At 34.8% G+C, this 15,604-nt stretch overlaps 2 protein-coding genes across 3 annotated transcripts; one reads left to right on the top strand and one right to left on the bottom strand.

The window, feature by feature from the left end:
* Positions 1 to 809: 809 nt before the first annotated feature.
* LOC115241391 (leucine carboxyl methyltransferase 1) lies at positions 810 to 8,131 on the top strand. Its single transcript, XM_029817129.1, has 4 exons — positions 810 to 1,304; positions 3,313 to 3,496; positions 3,584 to 3,935; positions 4,003 to 8,131. The coding sequence occupies exons 1-4, from the start codon at positions 1,095 to 1,097 to the stop codon at positions 4,205 to 4,207; spliced, it is 951 nt and encodes a 316-aa protein (XP_029672989.1). The 5' UTR covers positions 810 to 1,094; the 3' UTR covers positions 4,208 to 8,131.
* An 89-nt stretch (positions 8,132 to 8,220) lies between these two features.
* Positions 8,221 to 13,963, bottom strand: LOC115241390 (very long-chain specific acyl-CoA dehydrogenase, mitochondrial). 2 transcript variants are annotated; one of them, XR_003884893.1, is made up of 9 exons: positions 13,647 to 13,963; positions 12,731 to 12,938; positions 12,431 to 12,649; positions 11,831 to 12,259; positions 10,946 to 11,209; positions 10,173 to 10,529; positions 9,883 to 10,095; positions 9,262 to 9,558; positions 8,221 to 8,621 (listed from the first exon to the last, which is right to left on the bottom strand). XR_003884893.1 is itself a non-coding variant. In XM_029817128.1 (8 exons), exons 1-8 carry the CDS (start codon positions 13,733 to 13,735, stop codon positions 9,421 to 9,423), a joined length of 1,917 nt encoding a protein of 638 aa, XP_029672988.1. In that variant the 5' UTR covers positions 13,736 to 13,963; the 3' UTR covers positions 8,221 to 9,420. The 2 variants fall into 2 exon arrangements, 1 of the variants encoding a protein (XP_029672988.1); XM_029817128.1 differs by having other exon boundaries at positions 8,221 to 9,558.
* Positions 13,964 to 15,604: the final 1,641 nt, after the last annotated feature.

Raw genomic sequence — 15,604 nt, 5'->3', positions numbered from 1 at the left:
GCTCTCGACAGACTTGACTATCTGGATATCTCGTTTTACCGAATACGCATGTATACAGGGTATCTTAGAATTAGACCGACAAAAATTTCAGGTAGTTATAAAGGACACCAAATCGAACCAGTTTTGTCAATAAACTCTGGTCCGCAAATGAATCGTTTTGGCACTAGACAATCAAAGACTAACAAGGGCAAAAATCTTTGAAAAAAAATTTTTTCAGAATTTTATTAATGTGGTTAAATAGAGGTGTTTTTACCATGAAACTTTTGTATAAAACATTTCTCGAATAATTTTTGAGATATATCGCGAAAAGCAAAAAGCCACTCTACATATGAGGGGGTCATTTCACCCCTTAAAATTGTTTTTAAGCCGCAACTGGAAATTTCTAAATTCATCTTTTTTTTTTCCCCCCCCCCCCCCCGATATCTGTGTAAAGTTTCATCAAAATCAGAATTTTCGTATTCGCGATATTTTCTTGTTAATCTTTGATTCTCTAGTGCCAAAACGTTTCATTTGCAGATACGGGTTTATTAACAAAAAATTGGCTTATTTTGATGTTTTTTATGACCTGATGTTTTTCGGTCTAATTCTGGGACACCCTGTATAATTCGACTAAAACTAAGATAGTTCCAAGTATTTAATGAACAGAATTTAATTTTTCAGACAAAAATTCAAGAGTTTTATTAGCGCTATATCACGTGAGCAAACGCAAGGGCGCCCGGTCTCTCAGCGCCGCTTCTGCGCGGCGGAGCAGCGCGCATGCGCGGCGGCATAACGTGCATGCGCGCAGGTGTAGAGAGAGTCGCGGTGCAGCACTGCGGGGGCAGGCAACTCAGGCAAGTATGGGCAGTATGGCCGGTAGTGGCGTAGTAGTGCGCCGCGAGTGACAGATACACGATCGTCCGTTCGACCGCCGCATCCATCATCTCCGGGGTGTCCGCGCGCGCCGCGCGAAACTCCGAGTGGTAGAATGATCGTTTCGATCTGAGTGAAAGAAAGAGAGGGAGAAGAAAGATTAAGAGAGTGAACGAAAGACAGAGAGAGATAAAGATAGGGAGTCCGTGCGGCAACCCGCCACTATCCCCGGTGCCGGTGTGATGATCAAGGATATGGCGGACGATGAGGCCATACAGGCCACCAACGACGACGCCAGCGAGTGCAAGCGTTACGCGGTGCAGCTCGGCTATTGGTGCGACCCGTTCATCAGCTTGTTCGTCAAGCAAACCGCTCGGAAGGCACCCGAGATCAATCGTGGCTATTATGCCAGAGTCAAGGGCATCGAGCTCTTCATTGACAAGTTCCTCAAGGTGAGTGTCAATGCGTTTCGATATATACATTGCGTCCGTTCTTTTTGTCTGTACTTTTTCTCTCTCTCGCTCATCCATTTATTAGACTTGTTTATTTATCCCGTTTCGAGCACACAACGAAAGGCGTAGGTAATACATTTGAAAAGAACGATTTCTCGAACGCGATACTGGATAACGTTCGTTTCCTGCAATTGTACCTTCTGCACTTTCTGCGCTGTGTATCTTCGATATACATCCATTTCGCTTTTGAAAAGTGCGTGCTAAAATGTATGAGCGGGATTTCTTATCGCGAACGCAGAGAGTTCAGATAGGACGAACGCAAAGTCTCGGCGAATATAACCTATAAGAGCAAATAAGAGGAAACAATCGGGGATGATGCGGAGATGGCGGGATGAAAAGGCTAGGAGAGGGGGGGTGAGATACAGCTGATCCGGGTGACAGGGACGTGCAGCGGCGGGAACCTTGACCCACCGGCGGCCGAGGCCCTGTCCCAATTCCCGTGAGGTTCCCCGCTTTTATCGCGACCGTCAGCCGATATATAGGTCAATGAAAAACGCTTTGCGGCGCGTGCAGTAGCTCCTCGTGTCTCATCTCCGAATTGGCACCGGCGAGCCGGCGGTGAAGATGAATATATGGGCAAAAAATGTAGCGGGATAAAAATATTCCACGATTATATACAAGGTATCACAGGATTAAACCGACAAACTTCAAGTGGTTATAAAGGATATCAAAACAAGCCAATTTTGCCAATAAATTTGTATTCGAAGACTAACAAGGAAATCTCGCGAACCCGAAAATTCTGATTTTGATGAAACTTTACACACATAGAGGGAGGGAGGGGGGGGGTAAACAGGTGAATTTAGAAATTTCCGGTTGCGGTTTAAAAACGATTCTAAAGCCCGTATCACACTACACATTAAAGTTTGAGATTGAAAATTAAAGAATGAAATTTGATCAAACAAAAAAAAAATTTTTTTAGTTTTTTTTGCTGTGTTAGTCAAATTCCAATCTTTAATCTTCAATCTTCAATTTTTAATGCGTAGTATGATATGGGCTTAAGGGGTGAAATCACCTCTCATATATAGAGCGGCTTTTTGCTTTTCTCGATATACCTCGAAAATTATTCGAGATATCAAAAAATGTTTTATACGAAAGTTTCATGGTAAAAACACCTCTATTTAACATTACTAAAATTTTGAAAAAACAATTTTTTTAAAAGATTTTTGCTCTTGTTAGTCTTTAATTATCTAGTGCCAAAACAGTTTATTTGCGAACACGAATTTATTGACAAAATTAGCTTGTTTTGGCGTTCTTTATAACCACTTGAAGTTTGTCGGTCTAATTCTAGAACACTCTGTATAAACAAATATTTGTTTCCGGTTTTGAAGTTATTTTATTCGAATACGCGTTAGGAGAGTATCGGAAAAGTATGTATGCATATATACACAAATCTACACACATTTATTTATATAGAGAATCGTGAGCACAAAAACGAAAAATCAATCATTTTTTTTATAATGCAAGTAAAATGTGTTTTTAATCTGTTCTAAGACAGTATAATGGCAGTTTAATGTTGAAAAAAAATTAATTTTTTGTGAAATTTATCATTTATATTAATCTTTTTATTAAAAATATTGCCATAAATTTAAAAATTCTGTTTTAAAGTTTATTTTCATAAATGTCTAAAAAAGCAAAGAGTTTCAATATACTGATTAATCAATAAAATAATTAAAAAACGAATAATTTTATAATTTTAGAAAATATAATATTGTATAGTTATAATTTATACACAAAATAGAGTCTATAAATATTACTGATTAATATTATTAAAAATATAGATATCTTGCTTATGTACACATAATTATAAAGCATAAGAAATTTAAAGAGAAAGAAAATATGTTTATGACATATATTTAGAAATTAGAAAAACATGGTATTATAGTTAATATTATTAGTTTTTAACGGAACTACTTTTATTAGTTTTAACGGAATATGACTTTTTGTGCAGTTGTCTGGCGGTAAAGGACAGATCATAAACTTGGGTTGTGGTTTTGACACACTCTACTGGAGGCTCAGAGAGGCGGGAAATAGCCCCGTGAACTTCGTAGAACTCGACTTTCCCAGTATAACTGCGAAGAAATGTTATCACATCAAGAAACACAAGCAATTAATCGATAAGCTAAACACCGAAGGTATCTTGGAACGCGCGATATTACTATCTCGTTATCTAAAAGTTATCTACGCTCTTTATACACGTTCCACGTAATAATTGTTTTCAGACGGAGAGATCCGATTTTCGACCACAGAACTGCACGCCGCGAATTACCATCTAGTCGGTACAGATCTGCGACACATAGCGGAGTTGAATAACAAGTTGACCCAAGCCGAAGTCAATTTCAATTTACCTACCTTGTTCCTCGCAGAGTGTGTTCTAGTGTATGTAGATGCTAGCGCGACCACGTCGTTGTTGAAATGGCTAGCAGGCAAATTTTCAAACAGCCTCTTCGTCAGCTACGAGCAGGTAAACATGAAGGATAAATTCGGCCAGGTCATGTTATCGAATCTCCGTAGCCGCGGATGCTTATTGGCGGGCGTGGAAGACTGTGAGTCGTTGGAGACTCAACAAAGGCGGTAAGTATATCCTTGACACTTTATCTCTGTTCAACGAGATGATAATTTGTTTCTCATTTTATTGCAGATTTACCATAAACAATTGGGAGGGCACGAGCTCATGGACGATGGTGGAAGTTTATGATTCACTGCCTGTAATGGATCGTAGTCGAATCGAGCACATAGAGATGCTGGACGAACGAGAACTTCTTACCCAGCTACTTCAGCATTATTGTATCGCCATCGCTTGGAACGGACAAACATTCAAAAATCTATCTATAGCACAGGGTTAGATCACCACCTAACTCTTCCTCTCTGTGTCTATCTTGCGAGTTACTCCAGGTAATGGCATCATATAATTCCTAACTCGGCGAGTTCTTGTGAATTACTTGTAATATCCCAATCGACAGCAGGAGATTAACGATTTTTAAATTGCGCTTAAGTATATCCCGATTAATCGATAGGATTCGAATTAAAGTACTTCTAACTTTTCCATCTTTCAAACAATTTGCCGTAATAATTTTTGTATATGCTTCGAATATATTCGTCCTCCACTAAGCGCGTCATGAATGTACTATTTTTTAATGACTACTGTAAAACGAGACGTGATAAAATGATTCTCGATGTTGATTCGGACGTGATGTGGTTAGCTAATATGATAACAATGACCGGATAAAGCCATCTTGATGTCCTTTCGCAGATTTCCAGTCATCTTAATTTACATTTAATCTTCGAATTTTATGTATAATGTATAATGATTCTATCTTTGCAAAAGATCGATTACGTCTCGCTTCTTATTGCAGATTTTTCTGATGTATAAAAGTACGGTCGATATTATAATTATTATAAATCGCTATTGTTATATAATTGTGTATGTGCGGCCAAATAGCGCGATAATAATGCGCAGAGTAATTTATTATATTACGAGATATATCATCGAAGATCAACTATCCAACGCTCATTACGTTTTTTTTCATCATTTTGTTTATTATCCGACTATAATTTCATTTTAATATGAAAGTTTTAGATTTTGTATTAGTTGCAAAGGAGAGATTTTTTTTTTTTTATAGACGCTAAATCTGCTTCTTTTATCTGCACAGTTTTACATATTCCGCATATAAACGGCAAATGTGTTCTTGTTGTGCAAGAAGAAAAAAAATGTAAAGAAAAAAGAAAAATGTCTAGAAAGTACAGCGATTCTATGTTTTTTATCTAGTTTCTATATTTTGAGTCTCTTTCGTTGCGAATATAAAACTGTATTTTTCTAAGATCTTCGTATATAGAACTCCAATTCTCTTTGAAGGTCTTAATACACGAGAATCTGAGGAAAATGGTATAAAATTATTTTGTATGCGCGATATGATCTTTGAATGTATATTAAGTATTAGAGATTATGAATCATTGAGTCGTGAGGAGGCGATTAATATTACGATATATAAACGCGTTATAAGCGATCAGTTTCGCATAGATGCGTGGCCTGCGAGCGCGCGATGTGATTGATTATTTAAGATAATAAACGCAAAAGTGTGCACAACGAAAGTAAGACTAAGCAATCGAGCAAGTACTTAAGTACTTCTGCAAATGGATTGACGCGCATCGCGAACATCAGCCTTAAAAAGTCGGCGATGTATCTTTTAATTAATTTCATTTATTCGCTCGTAGATGTGTCGAACTTATTATCTTCGCTTGCATTAACTGTGAATATAAAAATTGCGTGCCGATGTTCTTCGATAAAAATCCGATCAGTTGATTTTATAACATGAGAAACGCATATGCTGGCACAATATAGTTGCTCCGTTTCTTTTCTCAACACCAATACCAAGTGTACGTTACATCTAAGCAAGTCATAGAACGATAGTGTAAAGGATCAGAAGTCATAAAGATTTATTTTCATATTGAGGAATATCAGGGTTACGCATGTATATTCAATTAAAGATAATACGAAGAGATATAAGCTCTTAGGAGACATTCAAATCATCTTTTTATATAGATATCAAGTGCTACAACAAGCAGAACTTGGACTTTATCGTCGTTTGCACGGTAAAGTGAAGTGTGATTGCAGAGATCGTCTGTCGAGCATTAAAAAGAAAGGGACACTGATTGTTTTTCTGGAGTTTGACGGCCTACCGGATTGGAATAATTGCATTATAGTGGTATTGTATAGTGTGTGTACATGTGATTTTAGCGATTACGCCTCAGACAAACGACGGTGATTTCTCAGTCCTGTTCAAGCGTTATAGGAACCTAGCAAATTGAAAAATAGGATATTTTTTAACATCTAAATTTTTATTTAAATAAATAGACAAACGTTTTTTGTTAAAAAAAATATATTTTTGATAATAAAATCGAGATAAAAAATCGCAAAAAAATATTGAAACAGAAAAACACTTTAAATTTCTATATTTTTTCGAAGTATAAAAAGAAATTTTTTGTAAATTCAATTCCCAGGTTCAGATATATTTAGTCCTGCGAAAAAATTTCGCATAAATTAAAAAAAAAATTCTTTCGTAAACCAAAAATAATAAGTATGAAGATAAGAAATACCTATTTTTTATTTTAGATAATTTATCGAGATAATCTTGACCAGGCGAGCGCGATATTATTTTGAATGCTATTATTATCCTGTTTCAATATCCTTTGCACTTTTTTATGTTAATTTTATTGTTAAACAATATATTTTTTAATATAAAAACTATTTGTCTATTTGTCTAAATAAAAATTTTACACTATGTTAAAAAGTACCCTATATTTCGATTCGCTAGATTGCTATAACGAACATTCTTCTGTAATCATCTTTTACCCTGTTTCGGGCGTTTCTTTCTCATACTTTTACCGTTATGTGAACAACGGTAATTTATTAGATTTAAGATATTAACGAAAACACACATTCTGCCGAATAAACTACGTAGACTTATAGAGACTGTATGGATGATCTCTCATCCCTTCAACGAGTAAAATAACATACCTGGAGTAACGAACATACATACATATATAAAGAGAATAATTTCTCAGATGTTCTATTTTTCTCAGAGGTTACAAAAATTGCAGCCATTGTTACGATGTCTATCAACGTTCGTAGGTAAATCCCTGCCTCCCTCGCCCCCGACATGTTGCCTTCTTTGCATGTAGAAAAATAATCCCCACTTTTCGTATTAGTTTCGTGTCATGTATAAGTTAGTTTGAGGCAAAACCGACTAATTTATTCGAATGCTCGTCATGTGTTCAAGTCTGCTTCAAGTTTGAGAATCGAAACTCTTCGAATCTAAAGTTCTCGCATTAATGGATGTCGTCGTGAGAATTCGAGCAAAGCGCTGCCACTATGAAAATTGAGCGAGATTTCCAGCTTTATTGAAATTCGGCAAATTTTCACGTGCACTTGTTGGCTCGTTAAAATGGGGAGAAAAGAAATTACAATGAACCCATTAATAAAATTTTTATCTAAACAGTCTATGGTGAGGTTTACTTTAAATAAGTAAAGACATCTATTCGATTAATTACACATTTTTGATTACATTATTCAATTAGAAATGACCAACTCTATATTGTTTAATTTTGTCTATGTAATAAACAAAGAGTTTTATTTTGCTAGAATTACTGCTGAAAAAGTCGCATTCAAAAAGTTTGTTTTACTTAACATATTTTTCATAAACTGCGAGAAATCGAAAATGGCAAGACAATTTGATTTTCAAACTTCAAGTAATATATGGTCATGTTGTGCGGATTTTGCGTGCAGCTTTATGTTTCTTCGCCTCCCTTTCGTTTTACATAAAATATTAATCTCATATTACACACGGATGTTACACACCTTGAAAAAAAAAAGATACACTAGATCTATATATATAGGTATATATATAGATACACACACACAGTGTGCTTCCACTTATTATGGATAAAATACGATGGAAAAATGTGCATCTTAATATTCGCATAATTGTGATATTGTTAAATTATGCATTTAACGATTAGAGAAAAACGAGTGATTGGTTATTATAATTAATGATTGTAGCTTCCTGTATAATACATTTCTTTCATATGTCTCATGCTACAAAGAGTTTCTTTAAGTGGGAAAAGAGAGCAGCTATGATATAATATTAAATTATATATAAATATTTTTAAATGTATAAGATATATATGCTGTAACACGATACACTTCTCCCATTTAAAGTCTTTAATTTAATTTATATTATGTAAAAGACGACTTAATACATCGTGTGATCTATATATTAAATGATTATTTTTATTATTTTAACAAAAGTGATGGATATATATAAATAAACAGTATCTAAAAAAAGGAAACTTCAAATAAATATTTGTATGAGTATTTATTTGGAATCGTCGTTTCGTGTAAAGGTATAAAGAGAATATTAAAAATACATAATTTTATATTTACATGATACACCTTATGCTTTATACCTTACATATTACTAATTTACTAATTGCTTTGTTCATTGCTCGAAATTATATGCGTACAAACAATTTATATGGAAGATAATTGGTCACGTTTTTTTATATTTTTTACATCTTTTTTACTTTCACTTATATTTTAATCCCAAAAATTCGAATTTTTTATTTCGCGTACATGTGCCATTTGAAATTTATAATGCATATTAATTAAATACAATTTTTTGAGATTTATAGATTAATTTATTTAATCGACTAAATTCACGTCAACTTATATACATACACCGTCGAACAATTAAGTTTCGAGACTCGCTTCGCATTTCCAAACGTTTGATCCGTTTGTGCTACTATTTTTGGAAGTTATTCACAATTCAATATTCAACACATGATGCAAGTTTTAAATTATTTGGTTTAATAATTAATGAGATACAGTCATACGAAGTTGTTACAAAATTTTGTTTAAAAATCGGTATAATGGAAGGAACGCTTGACAACGCACCAACATTAAATTTTTCGTTAAATTAGAGAAGTCGCCAACAGAAACGTTACAAATGATTCAACAAGCCTACGGAGAGTCAGCTATGCATAAGAATAATGTTTCGAAGATACAGATGACATAAAAAAAACGTGAATCAAATTTTGAAAGAGCTTGCTTCAGAAGACTAGGTTTGTTGAATCATTTGTAACGTTTCTGTTGGAGACTTCATTAATTTAACACAGAATTTAATGTTGGCGCGTTGTCAAGTGTTCCTTCCATTACACCGATTTTTAAACAAAATTTTGTAATACAACTTTGCGTGACTGTATCTCATTAACTATTGAACTAAATAATTTAAAACTTGCACCACGTGTTGAGTATCGAGTTGTGAATAACCCCCTAAAATGGCAGCACAAACGGATCAAACGTTCGGAAATGCGAAGCGAGTCTCGAAACTTTATTGTTCGACAGTGTATAATTGCATTAAGAATTATGAGAAAGAATTATGAAATTGATATCTTTTCTCATCATGCAAAGAGCAATTCCTATTGTTCTTCATATCCAGCATAAATTATAAAATTAGATAAGTCGTTTCTTACAAGAAAAAGAAATAAATTTACAATATCCTTAAAAGCCCAGAGGATTCAATTGTACGCACCCACCGACGTCGCATACGTTCCTCGAAATTTTACTCAATTTATTAAAGATGTTCAAGTTCTTGTCAGAATTGACCTGCTGCAAATTGTATGCAATGCGGCTGGATGCCTATATAAAATAATGCGAAATTAAATAAAGCGTTTAATATTATAATTATAAAATGAATCGCTTCACATTATCACTAGTAGGATCAAATAACATTTGAAACATGACAGAATAAGAAAATGATCAATTGTTACTATTTAAGAGAAAAAAATATTTTGTAACGTTGCACTTTCTAACTGCTCCCTTGTACATAAAAATTTATTTCTAATATTAAAAATATATATTCTAATCGTTAGATTAGAAAAACATATAATGAAAGATTATAAGCAAATAGTTTAGATGGCAGCTTTGATCCTGTTAGAATAAAGAATATAAATATATTCATACCTCCATGCACCAAGTTTCCGCCATTAACAACTCATGTTCTGCACTAGGAAGATTCTTATTTAGCGACATGGTCGCCCTGCTCAACACAATTGCCATTGTATATGTATCAAAAGCAGCTTGCGTAATCCTGTTGAGGATAAACTGTTCTTCTACAATCCCTCGTCCATATTTAATAAGAATGTTTTCTATCACTCGACCAAAAGTTTCCACACTCTGCAATTGCAATATTCTTTATATACAAACTTATGTTATACAAGACTTTAGCCTATTGTTTATTTTATTGTTTTTACCTTTGAGCAAAGCGCAGCGCTTTCCGTCAATCTCGGATGAACTAAATCCCCAAAAGTAGGCGGCGATCTTAAACCGATTGCTCTGGTCGCTCGCTTAGTAGCTTCCTCGAAGATCAGCCCTAGATTCGCCGTGGGATTCTTAAAGGCTTTTTGCAGTTCTTTCAAGTGACTACCAGCGTACTGGATGCCGGTGAGTGACACGAACAGACGCAAAATGTCGTTTGTCCCTTCGAAGATTCTGAATATGCGCAGATCGCGCAGTACACGCTCCAAACCGGCTTCTAACATGAAACCCATACCGCCTAAGATCTGAATAGCTTCATCGCAAGTCCACCACGCGGATTCGGATGCGAAACACTGCAACACAAAAAGAATTGGTAATGTATAATACAGAGGACGAGTACGATAAATTCGCGGTTCGTAAACACTAGAATTAGATTTTTGTTTCTATTTGTATGTCGTCTGTGTATATCATTTCTACATAGTTCTCGTATCATAAAATAAATATTTGTTGTTTGAGGAGAAAAAACTGGCTAGATAAAATAATGAAAAAACAGACTTTCTTTTAATTCATTTCTCTAACGAGCTTTTTCTCCCTATCAAATGGAGACACCAAAGTTATTTTATAGAACTTTATAGAATCTTAGTCTCTTAGAAATTTTAATATGTATAAGTAATGGTTTTCTTTGTAAATTTACTGTAATTTTATAAATTTTTATAATTATTTTGATAAATTTCGATAAATCAAATTAACCGAATGACAGGAGAATCACCTTCGAAATAGCTGCTTCTAAGTGATAGTCTTGGCTTCCAAAGTCCATGTTACCAGAAATTGCGTATGCGAGAGACTCGGTAATATAATGTAGTATAGTCATACGCGCCAACTTTTCTTGTATGGTGCCATAATTGTTCAATGTACGACCAAATTGTACGCGTTGCGTTGCGTGGCTCACAGCCTTGTTGATGCAGTAACGCATAGTGCCGGAAAGACACGCGGACATACCAAATCTACCATTGTTCAGGATAGTCATTGCAACCTGGAATTAAAGCGAATATATCGTTGTATAATTGAGTTTATGAATAAAAATAATCCGCCAAGCTTTGTACAAGCTTGAAAAATTGTGAAAACAAAAAAGAATTTTAAGAATTATTAAGTATAATATATTTAATAATTTGACTTATATATGTGTTATAAAAATATAATATAAGTAGATTATAATGTAGTGTAAGTATATACAGGGTGTCCTAGACCACCCGTACACCCCTTTTCTTTCAAAAACTAAGCATTTTAGAGAAAAACGTTTTGAACAAAAATTGTATGGTTTTGAGGGGAACATAAGATGGTGTCATTGGTTTGACCTTGGATGGCATCGTTAAGGTCAAGTCAAGGACACCTTTAATTTCTTAAATGGAATGACTTGACCTTAACGATGCCATCCAAGGTCAAACCAATGACACCATCTTATGTTCCCCTCAAAACCATACAATTTTTGTTCAAAACGTTTTTCTCTCAAATGCTTAGTTTTTGAAAGAAAAGAGGTGTACGAGTGGTCTAGGACACCCTGTATAATATAATAATATAATAATATAATGTAAATGTATTTTTAACAATTCATAATATTACACAAATGTGAAAAATTAGATTTACAAACTGTTACCTTAAAACCTTCACCTTCCTTGCCGAGAACATTCTCCGCCGGAATTTTGACGTCTTCGAAAAAAATCTCTGCCGTATTGCTACATTTGATGCCCATTTTTTTTTCAGGCGATCCGCTGGTAACACCACCGAATCCCCTCTCGACGATGAAAGCTGTCATCTTCTCTTTCGTTTCGCCCGTTTTCGGATCCTTGAAAGGCACTTGCGCAAAGACGGTCATGATGTTGGCAATACCGCCGTTCGATATCCAGATCTTGCTACCGTTGAGAACGTAGTGCGATCCGTCCGCGGACTTGATCGCGCGTGAACGTATTGAACTAGCATCGGAACCAGAACTCGGTTCCGTCAAGCAAAAAGCGGCGTACTCGCCGTTGCAAACCCGGGGTAGATATTTGGCCTTTTGTTCCGGAGTGCCATACAAAAGTATGCCCTAAAATAAGCACGTGTATAAAGTTTATTAAACGAAAAGACAGAGGAAAGAAAAAAAGCAATGTATTCAGATTATCAGAAAAAAATAGCAGAAATAAAGAAAAGAAATATAAAGGAAGAAAAATAAAGAAAAACAACTGTATCAAGGAAGAAGATCCATAAAGAAGTTTACCTTGAAACCTATGCTTTGGTGCGCACCAAGCATGATACCGATACCCAAATCATGATAGCCGCATATTTCGACGACTCGACTATACTGAGTATTTGTCAATCCTAATCCTCCAAATTCCTGAGGCACTTGCAGAGCAAACCCTCCCAGTTCCCAGAGAGCAGCTGCCGTTTTCTCATCTACACATGCGTTTTGATCGTTTTTAACCGGATCGTTGATTTCCTAAGAGAAAAAAAATAAACATGTGTCTTCATATAGATACTCTTATATTTTGCTTATTTTACTGTTTAAAAAGATATTTACCTCATAGAACTTCTCTACAGGATCAACGAGCATTTTTATCGTATCAGTTTGCTCCTCGTTCATGGGTTCCGGAAATGGAAACACTTGACTCAATTGCAATTGACCACGGAAGAGATTCATGGTGAAGGATTGAGATTCTTTTGCAAAAGCACTTTCCTGCGATTTTTCTTCTTTGAGCGGTTTTACTGCAGCTTGCGTAGCCAAACATCTAAACATGCGTTGGATACAATTTTAGTATTATTATTTTAGTAATTATTATATATTTCAATTATTATTTTTTAAGAATTATTATTAAACCAATTATATTTTCTTAAATATAAAATAAATAAAACGATAATAAATATATGTTAAGATTGTTCCATTTTAGAACATACAATATAAGCTTCAATTTATTCTATTTTATCCTATCTATAATGCAATGATCATAGGTCATAGAGTGATTTAATAATTGTTATAGATAAACAGAGTTTATAAATTCCAAACTGTCAATATATGACGTATGCGGAACATGCTTGACAATCCCGCGTACACGTGTATACATGTATATGTATCACAAAAGGTCGCGGTCCAAAGTCCACTAGTCCATATCACATATTTTGCAACTAAAAATACCATTGATATAAAAATGCGGATCGACGTGTGCAAGCTACATATGATTTATGAATTTCACAAACTATACAAATTGATTCGCCAAAAATCAAATATTTATCCTCTATGTAATAATAAACAAATATTTATTTTATTAATATATTTTACGATTTAAACTCCATTCAAAGGGCCATATCGATGAAATACGTATGTCATGCTAATTTAATAAAATAGAAAACAAAATTAATGTAATTTTTGACAGTTTAAAGTTTGCTCGAGATTAGCAACAGGTTGTTTCAATCGAAAGAAAAGACAATTGACGTTTCACCTTAGTGTGATCCTGGGTCCTAAGGGCGCTTCGAGAGCCTTATTAAGGTTCCTGGAAGCTGACGAGAATGTCTTGGTGATGCGAAACATTGTCTGGATACTTGTATTTATTCACTAATGACAATAATATAAGATTATTATCGATAATAATTACTTTCACTTTGCACAGGACAACAATCACAACATCTATACGTCACGATGACACGAACGATACTGGCTACTGGCTGTGTTCTGTGTTGCTACATTCAGGGAACACGCTTACGCGCTGAAAGTGTCGTTCTATCTTTGTTCTTTACTGAAAGTTGGACAAGGATAGAGCATGCTTATAACACACACTATAGTGTACTGTAGTCACGTGTCACCTGCAATCAGCAGGGCTGCATTCGAGAACTTCACCCGTGACGAGATTCCCACATGGGAAAAAATCCCACGGCAGCGCATCACTGCACCCGTGTGCACCGAACGTCATTTTATTTTTGTTGTTTACTGAAAGTTGAACAAAGATAGAACGACGCTCGTATGCACACGGGTGATGTTCTCGAACACGGCCCAACTGATCAACTATTGGATCTGTTCTTTATAACTGAACTGGCTGCACTAGTTCAGAGTTTATCTTTTTCTTTCCCTACGGCTTTGTTATTATTTGCACGGCAACTTAAACAATACTGTAAAAGACGCCAAATTTCTTTTTTATTTCATCTTATCATTTGCACGGCAACTTGGGCCTCCGGTGGCTCAGTGTGTAGCGCGCCTGACATCCCGGAGATCTCGGGTTCGATTCCCGACTCAACCCTGGCCTCTGCGCTTTCCCATTTTTTCTTTCCTACCACCTCCCAACAAAAATTCCTTCTTTCTCTCTCTTCTCTTCTTCCAGTATATACGCATAAAAACTGAATTTACACTCTAATATAACCTGTTGTTGGCCCAAATACATGACCCACCCCAGATCATTACGGCCATTTAAATATTAAGAATACAAGAATTTCCCTATTGGAAGGAGATGTCTAGACATCTGTGACTATTGGTCAACTTAGTTGTCATGATGTCGTGGCAAACAAATTTCAAATTTCAAAGAGGTTCACATCATTGAGCTCTATAACATAAAACATAGAGCTGTCAATAGTAAAGGAATGTCCCATTTCATAGAAAATAATACATACATACATGCTGGGTGGATCGCTATCTTTGTCAAGGATTGATTTTGCTACTATATTATATTTATTATATGTATAATACCATAGAACCATATTGATCAAAAACATCATCTTTATATGTCGATACTTCACAATAAATTAAAAAAAATAATTTACATACAATCATTTTTAATTTTACTGTTTTAATTCGTAAACAAAACCAATATTACCTGGAAACTGCGTATCTCTTTCATTGCTAAATAATATATATCTAATAGAAAATGTTTTTAGTTTAAATATATAATATAATATAATATAAAAAATAAGATAGAGATTCAAACAAAAATATATCTATCTCTTTCTAATTCTGGCCCTAAATTTTTAGGATAGTATATAGGGAAAGCTGCTTCTCCATTTATTTCTTTATGTCATGTACTATTTAATAAATTGCAATTAAAAAATCCCAAATAAAAAAAATGTCTGTCTGTATCCCTAACAAGACACACGTGTCCAAAACGCGTCCAGCAGAGGACATCCAGAGGATGTTTTACATTATGTAAATACAACTAATTATAATTATAAATGACAAGTTGGATGCAAAGGCAATATGGGACAATTTACAACAAAATCAGTTCGCTTTGCAATCGATCAATCGTGATCAATCGATGTGCGGCGCGGTAAAATTTTGGGACTTTGGGAATATTTGATTTTCACATAACGTGAAAATTTTTTTCCTTTTCAAAGAAATTAGGATATTAAAAACAAGCGCGCGTTGAAAAAGAGAAAGTGAGTATGTTCAGGAAACACAGCAATCGAATGTGATTGG

The sequence above is a fragment of the Formica exsecta genome, unplaced genomic scaffold (assembly GCF_003651465.1).
Source record: "Formica exsecta isolate Colony F162 unplaced genomic scaffold, ASM365146v1 scaffold480, whole genome shotgun sequence".
In the NCBI taxonomy this organism is placed as follows: Eukaryota; Metazoa; Arthropoda; class Insecta; order Hymenoptera; family Formicidae; genus Formica; species Formica exsecta.
This window is presented reverse-complemented; position numbering and strand designations above follow the sequence as displayed.

What these genes read in the sequence shown, in the direction of transcription:
- LOC115241390 (XM_029817128.1), bottom strand. Translation starts at nt 13,735, where the DNA reads ATGTTTCGCATCACCAAGACATTCTCGTCAGCTTCCAGGAACCTTAAT. An exon ending in GGACCCAGGATCACACTAAG is followed by an intron (nt 12,939 to 13,646) that starts GTGAAACGTCAA and finishes ACGCATGTTTAG; the next exon opens with ATGTTTGGCTACGCAAGCTG. An exon ending in GCGCTGCGCTTTGCTCAAAG is followed by an intron (nt 10,096 to 10,172) that starts GTAAAAACAATA and finishes TTGCAATTGCAG; the next exon opens with AGTGTGGAAACTTTTGGTCG.
- LOC115241391 (XM_029817129.1), top strand. Translation starts at nt 1,095, where the DNA reads ATGATCAAGGATATGGCGGACGATGAGGCCATACAGGCCACCAACGAC. An exon ending in CGATAAGCTAAACACCGAAG is followed by an intron (nt 3,497 to 3,583) that starts GTATCTTGGAAC and finishes AATTGTTTTCAG; the next exon opens with ACGGAGAGATCCGATTTTCG. An exon ending in TTGGAGACTCAACAAAGGCG is followed by an intron (nt 3,936 to 4,002) that starts GTAAGTATATCC and finishes ATTTTATTGCAG; the next exon opens with ATTTACCATAAACAATTGGG.